Genomic DNA, 23,239 nt, shown 5'->3' with positions numbered 1-23,239 from the left:
TTATTGACTTGTGGCTATCGATCTTTGACCTATGAGACTATATTGTTAGCAATATTTTGAAAAAATAAAGTGCCTTAAAGATATAAATTGTGGATAATAATCATTTGTCCATTTCCTTTCCTCAGTTGGCTTTATGATGTCTATCTCAGTTCCTGCCATAGTAATCACAATTTTTTTACTGCTGAAATGGTTAAATTGTTCCTAGATTAACAAAATTTCCCGGGAAAGCTACTCGCACTTGTTGATACTTTCATAAGGATATATTAACAAAAAAAATCATTATTTTTCATGAAAGAACTAGGCCCACTCATTAGATATATCCCTTCTTTTAAGTAATCATTTACCTATCTGTCCAGTCCAGGCCTCTAGCTAAAATGTTAGCTACTAGCTATCCTATTGAATTTTCCAACGCAGGTCTCAGAACTTCTGCAGTAGCAGGTGCTAAACCTCTGCAGTCTGGTCTGGGAGGGGAGATTGGGGTGATGGAATCAAATAATTTAAAGTTTATTCAGATATCTTTTGGTAGGGAGGGGGAGAAGGGTGGAAGGCTGCCCGAAGCTATATAGGAAAGGTAGCAGAATACAACAATTACTAATAGGTCATTATGTAAAATTGTGGATGTGTAACCGACATGATTCTTCAATCTGCATTTGGAGTAAAATTGGGAGTTCATAACCCACTTCAATCTAATGTATGAAATATGATATGTCAGGAGCTTTGTAATGTTGTGAACAACCAATAAAAAAAAAAGGCTAAAGTGCTCCCCCACTGACTCTGACAGGACACATCCAAAAGTTGTGACTCGCATCTAGACTCCAAGGCTCGGCGGTCCCGAAGCCTGTGATCACCATAGAATTGGGCTTCAAATGGGCCAGGAGCTCGCGCTGGACCCCAACACCTACGGAAGAAACAGAGCTTCCGCCGGCGGCTGGTACCAACTTGCCGGGTCCGGAGGGAGGGGTGAGGGAGCTTGGAGAAGCGTCCTGAGTTGCCATGGAAACAGGGCCCTGCAGCAGCTCTAGTAGCGGGAAGGAGTCTCACGAAATTTGTTCTCCGGGATTACTGGTGTTCGCTGGCTGCTCGGAACAGGATGCCAACTTAGCTAAACAGTTTTGGCTCGGGGCGTCCATGTATCCCACTAACGAATCTCAGCTGGTGCTGAGCAGAGGCAGCAGTCAGCGTCTGCCGGTGGCGCGGCCCACTAAGAATTCTGTGGCTGGTGAGTAAAGTAGCCGCCTCTCAGAGGTAATTCCTCCAGTACCATAACTTACCTAAAAGACACTAGATCCCCTTCCAGGAGAAACTTCCCAAACTAATGCTAAAATAAAAATCATTTCAGTCTGAAAGGTACAAAACGAGTAAAAGGCATATACATATAACACATGTAAAAGTAGTTCATGAACCTTGCCAGAGATCCTTCCACCCTAAAAGGATCACTGGTATCATTATTACATCTAAAAATACATGTTAAATGTCCCTTAAATTATGGCATCTGTTTGACAAGCAATATGGAACAATCTGAGGAAATAGTATATGTTGGCTAAAAGGATTTTAAGGATACTAGTTTAAGGTGAAAGCAAAGTCAACTTTAGTATCAAGTTCACTAACCAGTAAGCCTTACATGAGGCCTAGGATGTGAAAACTGTTATTATGCAGTATTTAAGGGGATAGAAAATTCAGATACCTTTTACGTTGTGGGTTTTTCCAATGATTTCTTTACTTCCTTTTTATATTTTTTAGAGAAAAGTCACTTGCAACATATTCCCTTTGAGGATAAGAGTAAGTACCAACTTTAATGCCTTTCAACATCTAGAATGCCTAGGTTCTTCAGAAAATGGGTAATAAGTACAAAGGTACAATTTTACATATTAGCATAACTTTCTGAATTGCATACCTAAGACCCTGCATCAGAGACCATACTATTTCTAATACCTAAATTTCTATAACAGGTTGAATAGAAATGTAGAACCTGAATATCTTCTACAGACTCTTTCTTGCCCTGACTCAGGCTTACTCATCATCTAAACAGATTAGAGGTTCCCTGCAGCAATAGCTAATAAATCCAGTCTCCAGTTACTTATGAATCTGCTCATACAGTATTAACACATATATCTGTGTGTAGTTTTCTACTCTTTTAACCTTTATCCAGTTTTATATCAATTTGTTATTATAAAATCATGATAAAATTTTTCAGATTGAATTTGACTTTATTTCCTCTAGAGGATACAGATTTTATTGCTAACACCCTAAGAATTCAGGAATCTGAGGAGAAAATAAAGTATCTACAAAAGGTAAGCCAGTATTTCATGTCATCTGATTCCTTTAACTTTCTAAGTACTCCTGATTATTTTATCATTTTTACTTATTTTTGGTGCTGGTGATATTCTTTTTAAACATGAATATAAAATTTGCTACTTCTGGTGTGTCAGTTGAGAAAAGCCTTATTAGAATTTTAATTGAAAATTAAGAATTCTATTAAATTTTGGCTATTATGAGTCTCTGCAAAAGCCCAAGGATATACAGGAATAACAGAATCAGAGAGAAATGAAGAAAGATAGATTCACACTTTTCAATAAAGCCCCAAACCATATGACAATGTTCTAAGTATAGAAATACTGTTAATAACAGGAAAAGTCAAACAATTAACTCTTTTAATAGGTCACAATCAAATGATCACAGGAATGAGTCTGTCACCTAGACCTGTTTTGACTAAAGCCTGGAATTAAACATATTGGTGTAGTCAAATCAACTGAGCATGTCTCTTTTTGGCAACATTTCTTCTTTGCTTTTCATGATATGGGCAGAGCCTTTAACCCAGCAATTAACGCAGTGATTTATAGCAACATTTTTGTTTGGTTCATGGGTAAACTCTATTCCTGTAATAGTTCCTGAACTATGAAAGCAAAGATGGAAGATTTGTTTTGGCCTAATGTCTTTAATCACTGGATATATTGGCAAACTCTGAAGGCTGTATCGGGAATTCTACATAAATTACAAAACAATGCATTTCGGTTTGCTGATCACAATTCACTCTGTGGACTCCTGGTAATTCCTTCAAACAAATTACGTGATCACCAATAATTAGTCAGCATTTTCTTCTCTTCTTCAAATACTATACTAGATGCTGGAATGCAAAGATAAGGGATCAAGAACCCTTCCCAAAGTCACTTAGTTTTGAAGGATGTAGAGTTTGTCAATAGATTTATACTGCAATCCTCAATGATGCACTAATTATCTTCTTAAAATACAAACATGAGTGTGCTACTTTTCTAGATACATTTCTGCACCTCCCCTACATGGCTTTCCATTAGCTCAGTATGTTCTAGTCCCTTTCCAACCTGACCATCATGTAATTCTGTCTCTTTCCCTCTTCCCATATGCCCCCTACACACACTCCATATAGTTTGTTCTCAACTATTTAGTCCAAAGCATGCTGTTTGGCCCACCCATATGCTGCTGAAATGATCAGTAAGTAAAATATATTTTTGCTATGCTTAAATATGTGCAATATATGCCAAATTATACATTAAGCTAAGGGGTTCTGCAATGCAACATAGAAAATTATTCTATTTGCTGAAAGTAGAAGATAATGGGTCTAACAAAACATTAAGACAGCAGGAAAGAAAGCTTATAACTAAACTGTATATTTTCTAAGTATATAGAAAAAAGTAATAATATATAATATGGCAGAATATGCTAGTTTAGGATACAATATGGTTCAGTATGCTGTATTAATCAGTGCTCCATTACTATAACCAAATACCTGAGATATCAAGTTCAAAAGAGGAAATATTTATTCTGGCTCACAGTTTGGGAGGTTTCAGTTCATGGTTGGTTGGCTCCATTGCTTTTGGCCTGTGGCAAGGCAGTATATCCTTCCTCCCCTAAGCAGGAGTGCTTAGGGGAGGAAGCTGATTACCTCTTAGCTGAGTGAAAAACAGAGAAGAAGAGACTGGGCTCCCAAAGTCCCCTTCAAGGACATGTCCCAAATGACCTAAAACCTCATACGAGGTCCCACCTCTCAAAGTTTCCACCATGTGCCAGGCATGGTGGTGCACACCTGTACTCCCAGTGGCTTAGGAGGCTGAGGCAGAAGGATCACAAGTTCAAAGCCAGCCTCCACATCTTAGCAAGGCCCTGAACAATTTAGCAAAAACCTGTCTCAAAATAAAAAATAAAAAGGGCTGGGAGATGTGACTCAGTGGTTAAACACCCTTGGGTTCAATCCCTGGTGCCCCCCAAAAAACAGTTTCCACCACATTCCAACAGTACCATGGGCTAGGGACCAAGCCTTTAGCCCATGATCCCTAAGGGCATATTCCAGATCAAAATTATTGCAAACACCATGGTGCAAAAGGAATCCTGCAATAACCAAATGTTTTTATAGATATGTGATGTGGTATTAATAAAACCCAACTTGTTGTGTGTATATTTTGTGCTAAACACTAAGCTAAGCAGTTTATGTGTATCACTTCATATGCTTATTAAAATTGCCCCTCATGATTATTACCATTTGACCAAACAAAGCTTGAATGGTTTTCCATAATTCCTACAACTAGAAAATGGCAGAGCCTGGATTCAAAGCCCAGTATCCTAACTTTAAAGCCTTTGAAATAGACTCACTGTTTTGTAATGATTGTTAACCATGGCATTATTCAGGTATGTTGCCAAAAATTCTAAAATCAAAACTATGATATAAATACACCAAGTGTGAGAAACACCACTCTAGCATGTGGGACTGTAAACTGTTTCTTCAACCTTCAGGTGGGGTGCACCTCTGTGTCTCTGCCTAAAATGCTTTTCCCCACTTACCTCTAAGGCTTAGCTCTAGTGCCAGCTTCTGAAAGGCCTTCCCAGAGGTTACCCAAAGACCTACTGAACCGCTCCCTTCTCTGTGCTCCCATGGCAGGTCACAGATCCTCTCTTAGTACTTTTTACAGTTTCTGATCTGTATCCTAGATAATTGTGTGTGTTTCTGTTTCCTCGTAGATACAGGCACCATAATGTAGTGAACTTTAGAGATAACAAGGTGGTTTTAAGGTCTAACTCTGCCATTTACTATTTGCATGACTTTGAGAAATCTATTCCCCTTATGATGCTCAGCTTCCTCAAATATAAAAGGAGAAATGATAAGAAATATCCACTTCGTAGAGTTGATGTAAGATATATAAAACACCTGGCCATAGTTTGTCCTCAACAAATGCCCTCTACAAAAACAGAGATCATGTCTTATTTGCTAAATCCAGTGCCTTTCTGATTATTGGAACTCAAAAGAATAATTGTTGATTAAATAAGTGAATTCATAATTTCAACTAATTAATGTTCTATATGCTCTGTGTGTGTGTGTGTATATGAGAGAGAGAGAGAGAGAGAGAGAGAAGAGAGAAAAGAGAGAGAGAGAGAGAGAGAGAGAGAGAGAGAGAGATTGAACCCAGAGCCTCATGCACTCATGCACTTGAGGCACATACTCTATACCACTGAGCTACAATGAGGTCCTGTTTTATTTCAATTTTGTTTAGCCTTTTCAACATAGATTTATCTAATAAGTTTTCCTATGTTATCTAGGAATGCTACCAAAATCTAATGTGTTAGCACATCTCCCCTCCTCTCAATTTTGCTTTTATCTTGTGGACCTGAATATGATGGGAGGAAATGTGATTCCCTTAATAATTCAAACAGAGTCTAGTTTTTGGTGCCACTATTTTTCTAAGTTTGTATAGTCTCTCCACATTGCTGTCACCACCATCTTATAGTTTTTAGCCTGATGATATAAAAATAGGGGGACTAGAAAGGTATCTTTTTAACTAATAAACCATTTACAATGATCTATTTAAGAGAATCTTCTCTCTTAAAGATGTATTCATCCACTTTCTCCTTAAAATTCATGAAAATCTATAAATTATTTTCCATCTCTCCTGAAAGTACATTTATAGCCCTCTTTCCCCAACAGATATTAATTTTTTAGTTGTTAAAGTTTTTTAACTTTAATGTTATTCTCCATTTTAGAATATTATCCATGTATACATTATAAATGCCTTTGGTTAGTGAACAAAATGCTATTAATCACAACTACTATTTCTATGATGGATATCCATGGCAAGAAATCAAAAACAATTGAATCTGTCAAGATTAAATGCCTTACTCTGTCCATAAAGGAAACCTTAAAGCACTATACTAGACCATTATTCTTCCTTTGAGAGTTCTAAAGTAGTCTGAAAACATTACAATAAATGAATAGTCAGCTAATTCTTTGAAATCATAAAACTAATTTGCTTTTCAGTTTTGCCACCTTTAAGAAAGCTCTTTAGCTGATTATCTCTTTATGAAAAGAATTATAAATAATTCATTTTTTGGGAGAAGGAAAAAGAGGTCAGAGAGTTTTAAGGCACATTAAATATTGTATATGTAATATTTGGAAATGTCCACGTGGAATCAAAATTTTTACTTGAGTGAAGAGAAAACAAAGGGTTTTTTTTAGGGGAGGGGGCAGGTACCAAGGATTGAACTCAGAAGCACTCAACCACTGAGTCACATCCCTAGCCCTATTTTGTATTTTATTTAGAGATCGGGTCTCACTGAGTTGCTCAGCAACTCGTGTTTGCTGAGGCTGGCTTTGAACTCATGATTCTCCTGTCTCAACCTCCGGAGCTACTGCAGAATAGCATCTCAGATAGGCTCTTTATTGGGAATGGGTTTTTAGTCTATTCCGTTATACATCCTATACAACCAATACTGACCATATAATAAGCCTTCCTCAAAGTTTGCTGTATGAAACTTCTTGAACTAGAAACAAGTCATGTCATGTTGACATTCTAAGAAGTTTCATAAATGTATATTTTTAGATACTGAGGCATGAAAGTAGAAAACTTTTTTTAAAATACGACTGGAGACTGAACCCAGGGACACCGTATCACTGAGCCATATCCCTAGCCCTTTTTTATTTTTTATTTTGAGGCAGGGTCTCTCTATGTTGCTGAGGCTGGCCTCAAACTTGCAATCCTCCTACCTTAGCCCCTGGAGTAACTGGGACTACAGGTTTGTGTCACTAAACCCAGCTGGAAAACTTTTTAACATTATTATTCATTATCATTATGTCAGCTTCTGAGAGCCAAAGCAAAAATGTATGGAATTTCTTAATGTCATTGCCAAGACGGGAAGAAAATCCTCCTATGCATCAAAATAATAGATCAAAATAATTAGCTTCCTAGACAAATCTAAATTTCCCCTGTAACAGCATTACCTGACATTTTTGCTATGCTGCCCTAACATAGTATTTACAAAATTCCTTTTCCCCCATAAAGAGAATACCAACATAAAGTGCCAAATTCCTCCTTCAGCAAAAAAAAAAAAAAAAAAAAAAAAAAAAAACAATTTGGTCACCTAAATTCTTGGTGTTCCTATTTCATTAAGGCATTTGACTGCAAGAATCATAAAAAGATACTGTGCATTTATGTATCAAGGAAATAATAAAATATTACATAAATGTGTTTTGCTCTTTTACATCATCTATAATACTTCATTTTTTTTAAACTATTCAAACTTGGGGGATATTTTCAGGTTACAGATAACATTTCTCTCTACTTTTCTTTAGTAACATTTACAATCCATGAAAACATAGTTGGGGTAAGAATGAGATTTGGGATCAAAAAACTGAATTTATTTGCCCCTAAACAGGCCCAGTCCCACACTTATTTAGGGCCATTCCCCAAATATATCTCTTCCCTTTTTTTTCCCAAAGATTTGTATATTTTGTCTTCCAAAGACTTCATCTTAAAAACAAAATAAAAATAGTTCAAACCCTAAAGTAATATTGAAAAAGGACCCACATTAATTATCTGCTTATAAAATATAACCAAATGAAACTATTGATATAAAAATGAAACTAAAAACGGACTATGTATTTTTAAATAAATTCAAAACTATCGATTTGATTCCAGTTATAAGAAGCCTTGTTCTTCAAATTAGTAAATACTTATCAGCAATAGGACAAATCAAATAGAATTTATTGAAGAAGTAGAATTATTCTTTGGACCAGGAGACTCAAATTAATATGATACATCTGAAATTAAAACCATAATCTACCTTTATCCTTTGCCTATAATGAAAGCAAGAAAAAAAGATCCTTGGACAAGTTGTATTATAGGCAGAGATGACTTATGTATCATACTTACTTCATCACTTTTTCATTTTCTGTGGTCATGTATTTTAGTCACATGAAATATGGTCAGAAACACCCTCAGAAGCTGAAGTGATACAGGCATTTATGTATTATCGCTTGAGATTTTATAGTTCCCAAGTCACCATGTTGATAACATTATACAACCTCATTGTTCATAGATCCCATATTTACAAATTTGCCTACTAGGTATGAATGCTGTTTTTGTGCTCATTTGTGGACATGTACTAAGTGGCTGAAAAGTTTTGAGTTGCCTAACACATGTCCCTAGCTGACTCAAACAATGCTATGCTCTGCCTTCATGTTTCAACTCATACTGTAAACAAGTGTCTTTTTTTGTAACTAGTCCCTTGGTGGAGGCATGTTTTGGTGTTCAAAATGGCCTCCAAGTGCTGAAGTGCTACTTAGTGTTCCTAAGTGAAAGAAGGATCGTCATGATGTGCCTTAATGGAGAAAATGTATGCATCAGATAAGCTTTGTTCATGCATGAGTTATAGTGATGTTGGTCATGAGTTCAATGTTGATAAGTCAACAGTATATTTTAAAACAGAAACACACATAAAACAGGGGTATGTGCTATTTCAATGTTGAAATGTGACTACTGGCTGACAGGAATCTAAAGCAGTGGTTTAGTATTCACTAATTCAGTGTTTGTGGAGACTTTCTATAACTATTGCAAATAACAAAAATCAACTGTCCTAAAATTGGTCAAACAACAATTTACTATGCAGAGGCTTTCAACATCTGTCTCCTGCCATACCTCCCCAGCCTCATCCACCACAATCCCTCTTTATTTGCAATTTTTACTATGGCCAATTTGAACTATGTGTAGTTCCAAGAACCCACCAAGGTGTTTCATAACTCTGTGACATCAAAACTACACTTTCTTCTACCTAGAAATGCCTTTCTCCCATTTCTTCCATTAGATAGTACTTACTTGTACTGCAAAACAGTTCAATGGTCTCATTAAAGACTTCACATATTCCCTACTGTGATATAAATACCCTTCTCTTTGTTTCCCTAGGACCTTGTGCATCTCCTGTCATCATCCCTGAAATATACTAGAGTGGGGTAGTCAATGAATTTTTCTTGCAGGTTCTACATTCCTTATGGAGAAGGACCATGGCTTTTTTAACTTTATAATTACAGGACCTGACAAATTGTAGGTGATCTCCTAACTCACCAAAGAAATTTTCAGGAACAAATGGCTGTAACTTTTCTGGACCAGGATTCTGCATGATAGCCCATTCTCTGAGCTTCAGATCATATGAGGTATTCATTCAATAGGCAAACAAAGCAGAACAGGACTGACCAAAACCCAGAGGACACAGGTACTCAACATACGTGTGGTCAGTTGTGCAAAAAGAATATTGGAGCAATAGACAAGAGTGGAAATATACTGTAGTCTATAGGGCACAGGGAAAAAAAGCCACCATAGATGACACTGTATGAGCTCAAAGAAGAAAGAGATCACAGAAAAATGTAACAGAAGTTTAAGGGCATGCTGCCAAGGTTTAATAGCATGAAGAGAAATCTTACCATGAGAACTGAAATATGGAGTCAGGAATAGAAAATAAGACAGGACCATTGTCCAAGAATATACGGAATTCTAAACAGGAATTGGACATGGAATCAAGACAATATTCTATATTCTGGATTATTGATATGAAAAAGAAGCATAATCAGAAAGAAAGAAAGCAAAGTCCTAGAAGCACATGCCCTTCTTCTTAACTCCAAGCACATTGCTGAACATCTGTGTCATTCCTTACTGCCATACACAAAAAAAGTGGTTTATGAGATTTAAAAAAAAAATTGACTGTTTTTTTATTTATTTATTTTTTTGGCCAAGCCAGAAAATATTTTTTTCAAAAATCAATTCAAATTGACTCTATTGTTGACATAAACTCTATTTAGTAACTTTGAGGAAAGGTGCATATTTTCATGGTTATTCAACAATTTATTAGAAAAAACTTTGAAATTACTTAGTCAAAACTTTGAACATTTTATTATAAAGGATGAATTTTGAACCAAAAACACAAAGAACAAAAAGAGTTCTTAACTGTAGCTATAATGTTTTATATATTATCTTTGAATCTGTGAGGTTTCTGATCATAAAAGTTCTCAGCAAATAAGTGTTGGTGTGAGTATAAACATTAGTCTGCATATGTTGAATTGGACATTGTCTAGGTTTTACTCCAGATATTTGGTGACCCTTCAGTGACATGCAGGGCCAGAACCTTATAGGATGTTGGCCAGAACCAAGTAAAAACTGTAGGTTTAACAAGATATAAGCAAGTTAGAGATCAAAACCAAGCATACAATTTCAACCTCAAGCAAGAAAAGCTAAGCAAAGTCATACACAGTAAGGTGACTCATGGGACCAAAGTTAAGAGAATCTGATTCAGAATAATTGTGTAAGATTCATTCAACAGATATTTCCAGAGCACTTCTATGTGGCTAGCATTGTTCTAGGCACTGAAATATGGTAATGAACAACAATAAAAAGCACATTTTAAAGATACAAACTTTAGGGCTGAGGTATATGTACATGCAGCCCAGTAATCAAGCCCTTGCCTTGCAATCACAAGGCCTTGGGTTAGATTTGCAGCATTTCGGTGAGAGAGAGAGAGAATTTGCCCTTCTATGAAACATAAAGTCTAATTATGGAGAGAAATACTTACAAAAGAATTATGCATGATGTTAACAGAACATTTAATAAAGTGGTATTGATATATTCCATTGAATCAGGGAAGATTTTCACAAAGCTTAACTAGCTGAAATTTGAAGGAAAAGTAGATAGATATAAACTGGGACAAAAGGAAGAGATGGAGGGAATGTTGAGAGGGTGTTCCAGGCAGCGTAAGTGCAGAACATCTGTGCTAGGAAAGGCATGGAAAACCTCAGAAGCTGGAATGGTCAATATGGAAATTCAAGAGGAAGGTTAAGCTATAGTAAGAATGATAAGATGCCACTAAAAGATTTTTATAGCAGGAATGATAGTACCACATTCACTTGGAAAAGATCAAAGACTTTTACATGAAGAACACACCAAAGTGGCCAGAACAGAAGTGAGGAAGTTGGACCAGAGGCCATTACAGTTATCCACTTGGAAGGTGATCATGGCTTGAATTAGGATGGTGACCATGGGGTTGGAAAAAGTAGATTTGAGAGATATTTAGGAAGTAATATAGTAAGGGTTTGGATTAATTAATGTATATGGAAGATGAGGCATAACAAAGTATCAAAAGTAACTCATAGTTTTCTGGCTTGCATTAGAGGATGTTTGGTGCCCATTGTCTGAAACAAGGAGCATTTGACAAAGGTCAAGTGCATTGGTTTTGATGGGGAGAGGAATTAAAAGTTTAGTTTAGATTTACAGAATTTGAGGTGCTTTGGGGATTAGCAAGTGGAGCTATCAAATAGGCCTAGGAATATCTGAGCTAGAAAATCAGGGATATATGGGCCAAAGAGGAAGTTTGAGGGGTATTTGTGCAGGGAGTCCTCTACCCAGTTCTCCTCAAGTCCCTGTGGGAAGGACAGGAAAGGCATATCTGAAAGGTGAGGTCAGTCCATTTACCCACTCATCGTGTCTGTGTAACTACCAAAATGATGAATATCTTAGTTTCAGCAGTTTTCTTTGCTAAGAACAAGCTTTGATAATTATTGCAGACTAAATGGTCAATAGCATATAAATCAGTCATGTAGTGAGAGGTATCCTTAATATATGTGTGCTTTATCAAATTTAAAAATATAATGTTCACTTCATTCTTTTATGTGTGTGTGTGGGGGGGGTACTAGGCATATTGAACCCAGGGGCACTCTACCACTGAGCTCCATCCCCAGCCTTTTGTATTTTTTAAGACAGGATCTCACTAAGTTGCCTCAAACTTGTAATCCTGCACCTCAGCCTCCTTGGTAGCTGGGATTACAGGTGTATGCCACTGTGCCCAGCTCATATTTTTCTTAACATTAAAATTCAAATCTCATTGCTCTTCTTATAAAAATATACCTTTGAAAAGTTTTTTGTAATCACTTGTGTATTTGCCATGCATAAATTTGTGTGTGTGTGTGTGTGTGTGTGTGTGTGTGAATGTTTTAAAACAAGAACTATATTTTTCAGGCAATTATTTCTGGGTTTCTATTAAAATACATAAAACTAAGAATATTTATCTAACAGAACCAATAACAGAAAAATTCATACTTGTTTGAAATCTATATTTAAGAAAATTTGTATTGACTGCCTTTCATGTAGTAACTAATATGTTTTTCTCATTTTAATAAGTTGTTATTTTTCAAATGAAAATTATGTGTATGTCAGAGCTGGGAAGAGAGCCAGGATCAAGCAATTTCCAGGAGGTACAAGAAGGTGCTTTCATCTGCATTTTTTCCTGCAAGTCAGCATTCTTCCTCCCTCTGATTAATAATCCTCTATCATCTTCCATCCACTCCATAGATTACTGCAGTTAGGTCTACTTTCTAAAATCAGATCAGCACTGAAAAAAGCCTTTTCACTGATTATTCAGCCTATCTTTTAAAATGCATAGTAGATCATTTGAGATCCAAGAGTTCTGTATCTTATTACTATAGTAGATATAAATATAGTAGATAAATAAGAACTGAAATTTCCTAGTGGCTCTGGGGACAGTTAACTCTCTCAGCACTGAAAAAACCCTTTTCACTGATTATTCAGCCTATCTTTTAAAATGCATAGTAGATCATTTGAGATCCAATAGTTCTGTATCTTATTACTATAGTAGATATAAATATAGTAGATAAATAAGAACTAAGATTTCCTAGTGGCTCTGGGGACAGTTAACTCTCAATCATTAGCATAGAATTAAAAATTAAATTCTGAAACCTAAAGAAAGTGAAAAATCATGAAATATTCTCAATCTCCATTAAGGTATACAACTTTAGTTCTGCCTAGGTTATATTCAAAATTAGGAGTATAATTCCCATTTTATATATATTTAATCTAAACAAAAATACCATAACAAATATATAGTCTACATTAAATAAGATCTTTAAAATACCACTATAATTCAACTATTTTTCTATCTTTTAACTTTTTTAAAAAAGTGCTATGTGATACTATCAAATAAGTAAAATAATTTTCATGAAGGCTGACCTTAAACTGGATTAGCTTCCCCTGCTGTCTAGGTACATAGCACATATTTTCTGCTAGAATTCTGTGAGAGTATTGTATTTGTCTTCTTCACAACAGTTAATACTAATTAATTCTTAATTTTTTGGAATAAAGACTGAAGAAACCCGTGAGGGGAAGGATGTGCATGCATGCATGTATGTGTCCCCAAATATCTAGTATGTGTTTGAAGAAATGTAGCAAAGGATGCATAGAATATAGAGTCAAACAGAACCAGAAATGAGTCTGAATTCTTGGCTCTTCCAGTTAGTGATTAAGTGACCCTGAGGAAAAAGAAAATGTTCATTTTTACATGTAAAGAGGTAATAATAATAATAATAATAATATCAACCTTGGGCTGGCGTTGTGGTTCAGTGGTAGCGTGCTCGCCTAGCAAGCGCAAGGCCCTGGGTTTGATCCTCAGCACCACATAAAAACAAATAAAGTGTTGTGTCCAACTACAACTAAAAAATAAATATATTTAAAAATAATAATAATAATATCAACCTCACTGTGTTGTGACCATTAGATGAGATGACCTGTAAGGAACTTACACAAGGCCTGCTTTTTAGTTTTTTGTGTTTTTTTTTCAATCTTCTCCACTATCTCTCATTTCTTATCTTTTTATCTCATGACTGAAAAATAAAATTGTAAAAAATAGGAAAGTAAGCTTTAGTATTAAATGGAAATGCTTTCATTAAAGGGGTAAATCTCAAAGTGTGATGAGTTACTAAAGCCATGCTCACCCAGGTGTCTACATCCTGATTATAATATATAATCAAATTTGGCTTGTTTCAACTATTAAAATGTCTCATAATATTTTCCCTTAATCATATCTTCAGTTACCACCTGTGAAAAGAAAAATTACCACTGAAGGTCTATTTTGTAATTTCAACAAAATATGGAACAAAAATATGTGAGCAAAGTTAATTAACCCTTTGCAGGTAAATAAAAGGTAATTCAGTTTACCATAATGTCTCTCTCTACAAGTATAGATGAAGAGGTATATGCCATAGTGATTCTGAGAATCTGAATCAGTGGTTTTCAAACAGAACTCTTTCTAAAACCAACTAGGAAAGGAATATCTTCAACTATCCACACAACTCTGCAATAGTTCTTGGAAACCTTGAAGAAGGCTTTCTTATGGAAGCTAAATTACTGAAGCCAAAGCACTATTAGAAATTATGACTAGTATAGCAATTAGATAAGGCAAACCCAATTACTAGCTAAACAGTGAATTAAATTAGTTGAGATGATAAAGATGGCCCTACTCTGTACAAGCACTATAAGCTTGATTTGATTTGCTTATTTATTTTGTTTCTGTGTTTGGGTAGATTTGAACCAGTTTGGTAAATTATTGTTTTCTAAAAAAATTTGTTTCCTATACATTTTCAAATTTTTTGGTGTAAAGGATTCATAATATTTTAAATTATCTTTTTTTAAATTTTTTACATACATGACAATAGTGAAATGCATTACACTAATTATTACCCACTTACAGCACAATTTTTCATAACTCTGTATATAAAGTATGTTCGTGCCAAATTATGCCATTATACATGTACTCTTTTTTTGCATTATAATTCTTAACACACATATATACCACAATTTTTCATTTTCTGTTTGTATATAAGGTATGTTGACACCAAATTCAAATCTTCATACATATATTTTGTATAATGATGACCATCACATTCCACCATCCTTCCTATTCCCCTTCCCCCTGCCTTTCCCTCCCACCCCTCTTCCCTATCTAGAAATAATCTTCCTCCCATGCTCTCCCTCCCTATCCCACTTTAAGTCACCCCCCTTATATCAGAGAAAACATTCAGCATTTGTTTTTTGGGGATTGGCTAACTTCACTTAGCATAATCTTCTCTAACGCCATCCATTTACCTGCAAATGCCATGATTTTGTTCTTTTTTAGTGCTGAAAACAATCATGAAATTCATCTGGAAAAACAAGAGACCCAGAATAGCTAAAGCAATTCTAAGCAGGAAGAGTGAAACAGGTGGTATCGATATACCAGACCTTAAACTATACTACAGAGCAGTAGTAACAAAAACAGCATGGTACTGGCACCAAAATAGGCTGGTAGACCAATGGTACAGAAAGAGGACACAGAGACTAACCCACAAATTTACAGCTATCTTATATTAGACAAAGGTGCCAAAAGTATGCACTGGAGAAATGATAGCATCTTCAACAAATGGTGCTGGGAAAACTGGAAATCCATATGCAACAAAATGAAATTGAATCCCTACCTCTCACCATGCACAAAAGTTAACTCAAAATGGATCAAGGATCTAGGAATTAAACCAGAGACTCTGTGTCTAATTGAAGAAAAAGTAGGCCCTAATCTTCTTCACGTGGGGTTAGGCCCCAACTTCTATAGCACAAGAATTAAAACCAATAATCAAAAAATGGGATGGATTCAAACTAAAAAGTTTTTTCTCAGCAAAAGAAATAATCTGTGAGGTGAACAGAGAGCCTACAACCTGGGAGCAAATTTTTACCCTCACACAACAAATAGAGCACAAATCTTTAGGGTATATAAAGAACTCAACAAGCTAAGCACCAAGAAAATAAATAATCCAATTAAATCATCTTTTTAATCACTGCCATAGCTTAAGTTGTTACCCTTTTAATTTCTAATTATTTATGTATTTTTAAAATTAGTTAAGTCAAAGTGTTATGTATTTTAATGGTCTTTTTTTAAAAAAACAACATTTGACTTTCTTATTCTCTATCATATTTTTTCTGTTATTCATAACTGATTATTTATTACTTCTTCCTCCAAATTTAGTCATATTTTCCTACAAATTTCCTTCCCTTTTTTCCTTCACTTATTAATTTTCCCTTTTCTCTTTTCTGGTATATGCATTTAAAGATATAGCTATCCCTTGAAATTCTAATGTAGCTACATCTCATAAACTGTGTTGTATTTTCATTATTATTCAATTTTTTAGTTTTTTTAAATTTCTATTCTGATTTCAAATGATTTCAAATTTCAAATGTGTCCCTTGAATTATTTGGAAGCATGTTTTTTAATTTCCAAAGTATGAAGTCTTTTTTAAAATTAACTGTTGTTTATTTCTAACTTCATTATATTGAGAAAGAATCATAGTTTCTGTCATCTACTAAGTACAGTTTAAACAGAGGTATCTTTAGGTTAAAGTCTTCAGTTTGATCCCATTCACATATCCTACCCACTCTGCTCAGGTCCCCACCCAAGACACATATCTTGTTCCAATCAAGCCAGGGTAATCACCACTATCAAGTTTATTCCTATTTCTATACATTCCTTTATTTTTAACTGACTGTCTTCTTTTCACTATTAAGATACCTTGTGTGTAGCCCACTGTTTCTCATGTTCACTTTTTCCCAGGTGTATTATTTTTAAATACTTAGAAATTTGTTTTGCCATCCCCTTAAGATTCTTTTTAGTTATTTTCTTGCCTTGTCTTTTGAGGGTTAGAGGTTTTGGTTTGCTTTTCATTTTGTTTTGTTTGTTTCTCTTGGATCTCTTACTCTCCTTTCTTCTCCTACTAATAGCCCAATTCTCTTGTTCTGTCTTTCTCTCTCACTTTACTTTGTTTTCCCCATTTTCTCCTCTTTTCTCATAAGTATCACCTGATACATCTCTTCTGCATTCTCTCTGTCCACATTTTGAACATTGTAACTTCCTTCTACCTTCCTTTTACATTTTATTTTCTCTTAATTAACTGTATTTTTACCATCTTTTAAAACTAATTAGTTTATATAACTCCTGCCCCCACCATTCATGTTGTTTTAATTATTACTGCTGTGGATGATATAGTTGACACCAGCTATTTGCTTCAGTGCCAGATCTAGTTCATGGTTACTTATTGTTTTTGCTGTTGACAATTGCTAACACCACTATTTCTAGTTTGGGGGTGTGTGTGTGTGTGTGTGTGTGTGTGTGTGTTGATTAACATTGTAGATATCATAGTAGAAAATAGGTATTTATTTTAATGCTGTATATTATTTTCATTGGTTGTTGCTACTGTTTCATTCCTTATAATCTATGAAGTGCTAGGAATATACAGGGACACTACAAGTTCACAGGGTAGAGACTCTTGTACTGAATGAAACTCAACCAGAAGACAGTGCATCTTGCTCCACACACAAATTAACAACACTCAAATTTCAGATATATTTTAGTAGAAAGAATAGAGGAGATAAAAATCCAAACTAATGACCAGGAACCAAGTAGGAATGCTAGGAGTGAGTCCTTAGGTTCCACTCACAGGCCTCCACTGCTAAATCAAAAACACAAATAATTAACACAAAGGCTGTGGATAACAGTCCTATGAGGGAGTGGATCACTCTAGGACACCTAGGCCTACACATAAGAATGGAAAAGTAATCAATCCCAACTGATGCACAAAACCCAATACAGGAATACAAGAAATCTAAAAAAGCAGCATAACGATGCTAGGAGCCACAAACAAAATATAAATGGCACCTTTGGTTGTAAAGTGACGCCAACTAGCCACTGAGGTATTATTATGCTAAGATTTACATTCATATGCAAATTGGGCTCCTGCTGTTCACCTTGGCTTGCTACAGGACTCTAGTTACCGGACTGCGGGAGAGTTCCCATTGGTTGGGGAAAGATAGTAGGAGGAAATTCCGGGGAAGGTCCGGGACCCTGGCTCCGGGAGGCGCGCGGTTCCGGCAGACGCCCGCGTGGGAGGACCGGGTTTGGCTTGCCTGCGGCGGCTTTTTCAAAATAAAGTTTTGTTCCTGCTTGACTGGCTCCTGATTCTGTGCCCAGCCAAGACTGCGGCATTTGGCGGCCCGCACGGGGAACGCCTGAAACTTAGAGGTGAGTAAAACTGCTCGCCCCTGAGGGAAGGCGACAGAATGGGTGAACATTTAGAAAAACAATGTGTTCTTGTTTTGATTTATTTTGTTTTCATTTCAAGCTCCCTAGCCCTAGAATTTTCTCAGGCGAACTGGGAAAAATGGTTGGCTCAAGGTTTGAAGTTATTCGGCCCTGAGAAAGAGAAAATTGATACAACCATTGTCTGTTCCGTTTTTGTTTCATTCTGTTTTGGCTTTGTTTTATCCTATCTTATTGGGTTACGTTACCTTTATAGTAGATTAGAATCCAGTAAAAAACAAACCGAAAAACTGCTAAGTAAATTGTTAGAGGTCCAGACTATGGTAGAAAAAACGCTAGGTCAAGCAAAAGAGAAGGTCTCTCAAGCTAGTCAGACAGAGGAAAATTTAAAGAAACCAAGCTTAGAGGAAAAGCAGCCATCAGGTGGAGAATTACAACAGGAGGTTGCTACTAACTCCGTTCTATCACCAGAGGGCGTAACTCAACCAACAGCTCCATCTACCGCTGAGCGGCCCTCAACTCCCGTAGTTGATGGACGGAATTCTGAGGCAGGACCCCAAAGATTAGCATGCCCTGTACTTGAGCAGGCAGGAGGGCAACGAATTCACCGTGCTTTAGATTTCAAAACAATAAAGCAATTAAAGGAGGCTGTAACGACCTATGGGCCGCAAGCTCCCTTCACAATAAGCATGGTCGAATCTGTTACCAACTTGGACATGACACCAGCAGATTGGGCTAACATGTGTCGATCTGTGCTAAACGGAGGACAATATTTATTATGGAAAGTTGCCAATGAGGAATTTTGCATGGAGACAGCTAGGCGAAATGCAGAAGCTGGTTATCCTCAAAGAAATATAGAAATGCTTTTGGGGAAGGGACCTTATGAGGGTCAAAGACAGCAAATTGAATATGACCCTGGCGTATACGCACAGATTGCTGTAGATGCAGTTAGGGCATGGAAAACTTTACAGGGGCATGGAGACTTACAAGGTCAATTATCTAAGGTAATACAAGGAACTAATGAACCTTACGCTGAATTTGTAGATAGACTTATTCAGTCAGCCTCTAGGATATTTGGTAATACAGAACAGGTAATGCCATTTATAAAACAACTGGCTTATGACCAAGCAAATCGTTGCTGCAGAGAGGTCATTAGACCATGGAGACATGAAGATTTAAACACATATATTAAATTATGTAGAGACATTAATGAACAAGGGCAAGTCTTAGCAGCAGTACAACAGGCTTTAGATGCCAGGCCAAAAACATGCTATAATTGTAATCAAACAGGACATTTTAAAAGGAGTTGCCCCATAAGAGGAGGGTTTAACAAAGCGGGGTATCAAAGGAATAGAATACCGGGTATTTGCCCACGATGCCATAGAGGGAAACATTGGGCTAATGAATGCCGTTCTCAAACCACCATAGAGGGTATTCCGTTATCAAAAAACGGACAAAGACCAAGTGTTTACCCACGATATCATGGAGAAAGGTATCAGGCTCCGTTGCCAAAAAACGGACTAGAGGGCCCAATGCCCCGGGGCCCAAAACCACAAATATATGGGGCAATGGAGGAACCCAACAGCACCATCAAGGTAGTGCCCAGGACGCATTATCCATTAAATCCCTCATCAGACAAACTAGAGGGAGCGCAGGGCTGGACATCTGCTCCTCTGCCAGAGCAGTACTAACTCCAGAGATGGGAGTTCAAATCATTCCCACAGGAGTAAAAGGACCTCTTCCCCAGGGAACAGTAGGCTTATTATTGGGACGCAGTTCTTCTACACTAAAAGGACTTACGATAAGTCCTGGGGTAATTGATCCCGATTATGAGGGTGAAATAAAAATTATAGCTAGTTCTCCAAGAGGTATATCAGTAATTTCACCAGGAGATAGAATAGCACAGTTATTAATAATACCCAGCCTGCATGATAAATTTTCCAGTCGTAATGTAGAAAGAGGTTCCAAGGGATTAGGCTCCACAGGTGTAGATTGGGCTATGCTGTCTTTGAATTTAGATTCTCGCCCAATGCTAAAATTAAATATACAAGGACATAACTTTAATGGGCTGCTGGACACAGGAGCTGACCTTAGTGTCATCTCTCGTCAAGAATGGCCAAAACATTGGCCATTACAATAAGCCACTCAAACGCTTCGAGGCCTAGGAGTGGCGACTAATCCCCATAGAAGTGCTATGGTATTAGATTGGAGGGATCCTGAAGGATGTGAAGGAACTATACAGCCCTATGTATTGGATCATCTTCCCGTAAATTTATGGGGACGAGATGTCCTAGATCAATTAGGATTGACATTAACAAATAACATCAATCCTAATGCGCCCACTACTAGGGCTAAACAAGGCTTTAGGAAAGAAAAAAGATTAAGAGAACAAGAACAAGGTATAACAGCACCTATTCAAATAGATCAAGAAATAAATAGACACGAATTGGGTTTTCAGAAAGGGCCACTGAGACAATCAAAATTACTTGGAAATCAGAAAGACCAGTGTGGGTTCCTCAGTGGCCCCTGACTAAAGAAAAGATACAAGTAGCCCATGACTTGGTCAGACAACAATTAGCGGAAGGACATATACAACCTTCCGTATCTCCCCATAATACTCCCATTTTTGTCATTAAAAAGAAATCTGGTAAATGGAGATTATTACAAGATTTAAGAGCCATTAATAATGAGATGGTTATTATGGGACCTGCTCAATCAGGGATTCCTCAATTGTCTGCTTTACCAAAAACCTGGCATGTTTTAGCTATAGATATTAAAGATTGTTTCTTTTCAATTCCAATTCATCCCGAGGATAGTCCACATTTTGCATTTACTATCCCTGCACTGAATCATGAAGGTCCTGATCAGAGATATGAATGGAAAGTACTCCCTCAAGGGATGGCTAACAGCCCAACTATGTGTCAAATTTATGTTAATAAAGCAATCCAGCCACTTAGAAACCAAAATCCTGAACTACAAATATTTCACTATATGGATGATGTGTTATTGGCACATAAAGATAAAAACACATTACTAGAATGTTATGCCACACTTACAAACTTATTGAAAAATTATAATCTAGAGATAGCAATAGATAAAGTACAATTAAATCTTCCAATTAATTATTTAGGAGTTCTATTATCCTCAACCATGGTCCGTCCACCAAAAATTCAAATACGAGTAGATCAACTCAAATCACTTAATGACTTTCAAAAGTTATTGGGAGACATAAATTGGATAAGGCCTTATCTAGGCATACCAACAGGAGAGTTAGGACCTTTATTTGATATTCTAAAAGGTCCATCAGATCCAAATTCACCCCGCATGTTAACGCCTGAAGCAAGAAAAACATTAAAAATCATTGAAACGTATATGGAAAATATGCATTTGGATAGAATTGATATAAGTTTGCCTTTATTATTTATTGTACTACCAACAAAAAATATTCCTACAGGAGTATTTTGGCAGGAAGGTCCATTATTGTGGATACATTTATCTTATTCTCCTAACACTATTCTTACTAGATATCCTGAGGCTGTAGGACAATTAATACTCAAAGGAATAAAAGCAGCTAAGGGAGTATTTGGGATTTCTCCCAATAAAATTATCACTCCATATACTATGGATCAAATTGATGAGTTAGCTAATGAGTTAAATACTTGGGCAATAATCATGTGTAAAACTAGTGTTTCATTTGATAATCACTTACCATCTAATCCTTTGTTGTCTTTTTGGTCTAAGCATCCTGTAGTTTTTCCAAAAATGACAAGAAAAACCCCTATCATAAATGCTCCAAATATATTCACTGATGGGTCAAACAATGGTACAGCAGCAGTAGTTACTCCTGATCAAACTTTTACATTTTTAGTTCCCAAACAATCAGCTCAAAAGGTAGAGCTTAATGCAGTATTACAAGCTTTTATGATGTTTAAAGATTCTGTATTTAATTTATTTTCTGATAGTCAGTATGTAGTTAATGCTATAATATCCCTTGAAGATGCTGGTAGGATTTCACCTTCTTCTACTGTTTTCTCTTTGTTTTCTGCTATACAAAGTCTAATCTGGGACCGAAAAGATCCATTCTTTATAGGTCATATCAGGGCACATACAGGATTGCCTGGAGCCCTTAGTATGGGCAATGAACTAGCAGATAAATCTACACATGACATACATATTTTCTCTACAATAGAAGAAGCTATAAATTTTCATAAAAGGTTCCATGTCAATGCTAATACTTTACAAAAACGTTTTAAAATAACTAAAGAACAAGCCAGACATATAATAAAACAATGTCAAAATTGTGTGACATTTTTACCACAAGTTAATCTTGGAGTCAATCCTAGAGGACTGATACCTAACCATATTTGGCAGATGGACGTCACACACTTGCCAGAATTTGGAAAATTAAAATATTTACATGTTACAGTTGATACCTCTTCCGGATTTTTGATGGGCTCCCTTCATGCCGGAGAAAAAACTAAAGATGTTATAGCTCATTGCTTACAAAATTTTGCCACTGTGGGTGTTCCAAAACAGTTAAAAACGGACAACGGCCCTGGTTATACTTCCACCTCTTTTAAACAATTTTGCTCATCATTTGGTATTACTCACATAACAGGAATTCCATACAATCCACAAGGACAAGGCATAGTTGAAAGAGCTCATCAAACTATTAAAATGTACTTATTAAAACAAAAGGAGGGAATTGGAAAGGGGTATATATCCCCCAAAGATAAACTTAAAATAACCCTTTTTACTCTAAACTTTTTAAATTTAGATTCATCGGGACTTAGTGCTGCGGAAAGACACTTGTACCCCAAAAATGTACATAAGCCTAAGGTACTTTGGAAAGATATTCTAACAGGACAATGGAAAGGCCCCGATCCAGTCATAGTATGGAATCGGGGTGCTGTCTGTGTTTTCCCACAGGATGAACAGCAACCGATTTGGATTCCAGAGAGATTAACTAAAACAATTTCTACAGAAAAAGAAGATGATTTGACTCAAATTCATAACAGCTGACATCCAGAGCTCCAGCTTGGCTATTCTT

At 36.3% G+C, this 23,239-nt stretch overlaps 1 protein-coding gene across 1 annotated transcript in view; it reads left to right on the top strand.

Annotated features, from left to right (window-relative positions):
• Positions 1 to 993: 993 nt before the first annotated feature.
• HOATZ (HOATZ cilia and flagella associated protein) overlaps positions 994 to 23,239 on the top strand; it is a gene marked incomplete at both ends in the record, with an annotated part of 36,582 nt that continues 14,336 nt past the window's right edge. Inside the window, 2 exons of the mRNA XM_081280299.1 lie at positions 994 to 1,219; positions 2,221 to 2,291. Of these exons, the coding sequence (XP_081136425.1) occupies positions 994 to 1,219; positions 2,221 to 2,291 (297 nt within the window). The remainder of the gene's footprint in view (positions 1,220 to 2,220; positions 2,292 to 23,239) is intronic.

The sequence above is a fragment of the Spermophilus citellus genome (assembly GCF_964194105.1).
Source record: "Spermophilus citellus genome assembly, chromosome: 2".
Taxonomy (NCBI): domain Eukaryota; kingdom Metazoa; phylum Chordata; class Mammalia; order Rodentia; family Sciuridae; genus Spermophilus; species Spermophilus citellus.
This window is presented reverse-complemented; position numbering and strand designations above follow the sequence as displayed.